The 5,453-nt window shown below is 46.1% G+C and overlaps 1 protein-coding gene across 1 annotated transcript; it reads left to right on the top strand.

The window, feature by feature from the left end:
* The first annotated feature begins 2,618 nt into the window (after window positions 1-2,618).
* LOC149237486 (uncharacterized) lies at window positions 2,619-3,233 on the top strand. Its single transcript, XM_089369293.1, has one exon. It carries the CDS (start codon window positions 2,619-2,621, stop codon window positions 3,231-3,233), a length of 615 nt encoding a protein of 204 aa, XP_089225419.1.
* Window positions 3,234-5,453: the final 2,220 nt, after the last annotated feature.

Genomic DNA, 5,453 nt, shown 5'->3' on the forward strand with positions numbered 1-5,453 from the left:
ATTCATCTCCCCTATTAAGATCAAGATTACATATTTTTTATTCTTATTTTTTATCTCAATGAGTATTTGGATATTGGATGCAACTTTGTTTGGGCCAGTGATCAATGAGAGCTAATACTAGTTAGATTAAAGAAACATAACAGTTAGTGCTTCAATAATAACTAATAGTATATGGTTAGAATTGTTAATCAAAACACACATAACTTAATTAACATAACTTGGTGACCATATCTAGTAAAGTTCATAATATCACAAAAATAGTTAACTCAAAATTATGTAATCCCATATCTAACTCATTAGACTCAATTATCAAACTTAATCTCTATATATTATTTTGTTTTATTTTATTAGTAAAAATATTAATAATATGTTGATTAAATTAAATTTACTATTTTAATATTCATATATAAAATTATATAACATATATAATTTTGGAAGGATGGCGCGGAGCTACCGTCGAGGGTTTGGTTAGTTTAGCCGCAGGTGCGAACCTGACCGCGGGAGGAGCAGGCGCGATCTTGACCACAGGAAGAACAGGCTACCGGACACATGGGCGAGCAGACTTAGGGCTTCAGTTTTGGGTTTAGATACCCGTCGCAGGGAACATAGGCTCACGAAAGCCTCGCCAACCGGACAGCACAAGAAACGGACAGGAGGAAGCGGCGATCTGGTAGCTTGAGCACCCGACAGCTGACAGGGACGGCGGTTATCCTACAGTTGACCGGCATGGAGAATACCGAGGAAATGGAGCTAGTCGATTACACCGCGGACCCACTCGAAGACTTCACCATTTTTGGAAACCCTAATCTGCATCCTGCACATTCTGTTCAAAGACCCGTCGTCCAGCAAACTAATCCGGTTGTTTCCCTGCAAGAATCGCCCTCATCGCTCGCATTGGAGGCTCCTCCCCTCTCTCCAGGTACTGCTCTCCTCATATCATCCTGCCTGCCCGATGACTTCGCTATCAACTTCCCCTCTCCGCCCCACAGAATTGAACCCTCCGCTCCATTGATCACCCGGATAGAGGTTAATCCCACTATTACTTCAATTGATAGCATTCCTGTCGTCGATTCCGCGGGGGTTCGGGCTGATCATATCAATTCTATTGCTCATGTATCGACTCCCTCTGGAGCTGAACAAACAAGAAACCTTCGGGATAGCAGACAGTCGGGGCAACCTCCTTTGAGTTATGTGGATATCAGGCCCTCAGGCAGCTTTGGCACACCTGCCATCCACCCCCATCCATATAAACCCTCGGTAGGGGGCGGGACATCAAATCCACTAGTGGATCACCCCACCGCTCCGCGATCAAAAAAGACGAAGTGTATCAGAGAAGTTTCAAAGGACATTTCGGTTACATTCGGTGATCCCTCCAATTTCGAAGTGTCCATGGCTTTGGCACAAACGACCCTGGTAGGTCGTGTGAGGGGTCGCATTTTCTCGGCTGAGCAGTTGAAATCGTGGGTTAAAGAGATTTGGGGCGATATGTTCTCGGAGCTGCCCGAAGTACAGAGGCATCCAAGAGGCTGGTTCTCCCTCCATTTCACGAAAGAGGAGCATACGAACACCGTCCTGGCTCAGTATTGGCACATCAAAATGGCACCAGTACTTTTGAAAAGATGGAACCCCCTTTTCGACCCGGAGCGGGAGCAGATCGGAGCAGGACCTATCTGGGTTCGTTTGCCTGGACTACCTCTACAATACTGGAAGGAGGAGGCATTCATCAAGATCGGCAATGCTCTGGGAACATACCTTGACCATGACCGATCATTCAAGGAGTCTAATGACCAGCTCATGGCCAGAATTTTGGTACACTTGGACACCAGGGAAGGACTCGTGGGTAAAATGAACCTGAGATGGGGGAATTGCAGCCGATCGCAGATTCTGGACTATGAAGGCGTTCCCTTCAGATGCAACTATTGTCATCAAATTGGTCATGTTTATAAGGATTGCCCATTAGTCATCAATCAGAACAGAGCATCTCATCAATCTCAACCTGACTCGGTCAGGGCATTCCCAACTTCGCAAATTCCACCAAGGAATCCTCCTCCACCAACATCTCATTCATTGCCAAAGTCTGGAATGGAACCCAGAGGCACTTCTGCAAAAGTGACTGAGCTTCCTTCGGATCTGATTGCACCTCCACTGACTCGGGCACGGGCAGCAGCAGCAGCAGCAAAGGATTCGGGTAATTTTTCTATCTCTCAACCTATCTCATCTACCTCTCCTGTGTTCATTGATTCGATTGCATGTTCTATGGCACATTGTGATATCCCTCCACCTCCCCTTTCGATATCATCTGCTCCACCTTCCCTGCCTCTCACCTCTTCTCCTCTCTCGCCCAGATCACCCCGGTCAATTTCATCACACCCCTACTCCCTTCGTCCTCGGGCACCCCGCCAGGGGGCTTCAGAATCCTGTGCTCGACTAGGCATTGTTCCACTTGATGTTGGATTTCTCTCCACCCGGGGCCGTAAATCAAACCTTAACAAGGCCATTAGACATGCGGGCGCAGAAGTTGCTGCTGGGCGTCAAGCCACCATTTTAGGGGTCCTTAGAGCGACGAACCCCCCCAAGGAGGGGCCTCCATGAAGATCATCTCTTTCAATTGTAGGGGGATGGCAAGCGCCCCAAAAAAGCTCGCCCTTAAACGACTTGTTGAGGTCGAGAATCCGGATATCATTTTGCTTCAAGAAACCCTTGGACCAGCAGAGCATTGCTCTCGCACACTAGCCTTTGTAGGGGCCAAATGGCATTTCATCGCTATGGATGCCATGGGCAGATTGGGGGGTCTAGCGCTCGGTTTTAACCCTAGCTCGATCAAACTGATATCATCCTGGGGCGGACAGGGATTCCTAGGTTCAGACATCATTTCCATCGATCTTGGGCTTCCTCTCCGCATAATCAATATATACGGACCTTGTCAACGGAGGGAAGAATTCTGGAGAAAATTGCTCAGCTGCAATCTTCTATCAATCGAGCACACCATCATCGGGGGAGATCTGAACTTCTCCCTGGGCTATAATGAATCTTGGGGAGAGGCGGCCCAGATTGATCCCATTACAAACTACATGAGTCAATTATTGGATCAGCATGACTTCATTGATACCCCTGTTCAGAAGTTGCAGCCTACTTGGAGAAATAGAAGAACAGGGGAGGCTGCTCTGGCCAGAAGATTGGATAGATTCCTCATGAAAGAACCCCTGATTCACCGGCTGCACTCATACAAATAGTGGGTTAGTACTGGGGGCATCTCAGATCACTCTCCTATAGCACTGGAAATTTGTGGACCAGAACAGAAGCCAAAAGCGCCATATAAATTTGACCATGTGTGGCTACAAGATCCCAACTTCATCGCGCTGGTCACATCTTTCTGGAGGGATCATCCCATTGATAGAGAATCCACAATGGCAAGGGGATTCGTTAAAAACCTCACAGAATTAAAACATTTGGTGATCAATTGGGCAAAAGAAAAAAAGAAGACTGATGACGAGCAGCTTATCAAGGTGGAAGATGAATTGAAAAGCCTACTGGACGAGAGAAACCTTGGTTTCCTTACTCAGAATGACAAGGCTCGACTGGTGGATTTGGAAAATCAGAAGAATACTATACTTAAGGGCAGGGAGGAATCTATCAGACTCCACAGTAGAGCTATTTGGCTGAAGGCTGGAGATGAGAATTCCATATTTTTTCACAATTTTTCCAAGGGAAGAAAAGTGGCAAATACCATCTGGAACCTCCCCCTCCGTAAGGGAGGGCAAGTTGATACTTTCAATAAGCTCTCTAACCTGGGCACCACTCATTTCAGGAATCTATATAAGAGTCCTAGGGGTGCAAATCTGGCGGAAATCATCAATGTGGCCACCAAATTCCCAAGATTTGTAGAAGGTGAAGATCTAGAGGATCTGGAAGCCCCTGTCGCCATGGCAGAATTGAAGAGCACCATTAAGTGGTTCAAAAAGGAGAAGAGCCCGGGCCCGGATGGATGGACCATAGAATTTTACTCGGCTTCTTTTTAACTCCTGGGAGATGACATCCTCAAAGTGGTGGAGGAGAGCAGATCTTCAGGAAGCATCTATCATGCCATAAACTCCACATTTATTGCCCTCATCCCTAAATCTGACAACCCATCATCCTTCGATGATTTCCGCCCCATATCTCTCTGTAATGTGCTCTACAAAATCATTTCGAAGATCATAGAAAACCGGATTAAGCCCATACTCTCGAGGAATATATCTCCTCAACAATTTGATTTTCTCGAAAACCGACAGATTCATGAAGCCATCGGATCCGCTCAGGAAGCAATCCACTCCATTTGGACAAAACACCTCAAATGCATCATGCTGAAAATTGATCTCTCCAAGGCTTTTGATCGTGTTAGCTGGCTATATATCAAAATGATCCTCATTCAAGTCGGGTTTCCTCACTCTCTAATTACCTGGATAATGGCATGCATCACCTCCCCCACATTTAGTATATTGATCAATGGATCGGCTTCCCATTTCTTTCACTCTGAAAGAGGCATCCGTCAGGGATGCCCACTCTCGCCATTACTCTTCCTATTGGTAATTGAAGCTCTTAGTAGGATCCTGATCACTGCTAGCAGGGAGAATACTATTCGAGGCCTTAAAATATCAGACATATGCTATATTACACATCTTCTTTTTGGAGATGATGTCTTGATATTATTGGGTGGAAGCATACATGACACATCAACATTCTCTCGACTGCTCAATCTGTTCTCTACAGCAACAGGGATGGAAGTAAACCGAGCAAAATCCACCATCACCATGGTTGACACATCTGTAAATGAATCACTTGCTGCTAGAAGGGCTTTTCCTTATGCCCATCAGCCACTGGATAAAGGTCTAAAATATCTTGGGTACTGGCTCAAACCAACAAGTCAGAGGATTGCTGATTGGGTATGGCTCGTGGCGAAGATCAAAAAAAGATTATCATGCTGGTGTCATAGGTATCTCTCCAGAGCAGGGAGATTAATCCTAATAAAAGCTGTCCTGGAAGCCACCCCGGTATTCTGGATGGCTATGGCTTGGATCCCCCGAAACATATTAGCTAAACTTCAACAGTGATGCAATCGATATCTTTGGGCATGGAACCAAGATAAACGAATCTTTGCTTGGATTGGATGGCACAAGATTACCCTGCCCAAAAAGTGGGGAGGGTGGGGGCTGAAGGACCTACCGATATTTTCAAAAGCTCTGGCTGGTAAAATGGGATGGGCTCTCCTCACTTCCCACAGCCTATGGACCAACATCACCTTCCATAAGTATATTTGGCCTCTCAGCATCTTAGACTGGGAAAGACTGCCTTCTTGGAACAAAGTAGGCATATCGTCGATCTGGAAAGCTGTTCTGACCTCCTTACCACTCATCAGGGATAACCTTGTATGGCGCATCAGGGATGGTAACAGTGCAAGAATTGGGATGGATCCT

The sequence above is a fragment of the Pinus tabuliformis genome, chromosome 8 (genome assembly GCF_031772625.1).
Source record: "Pinus tabuliformis cultivar Carrire ecotype Pingquan chromosome 8, CPIR1, whole genome shotgun sequence".
Lineage (NCBI taxonomy): Eukaryota > Viridiplantae > Streptophyta > Pinopsida > Pinales > Pinaceae > Pinus > Pinus tabuliformis.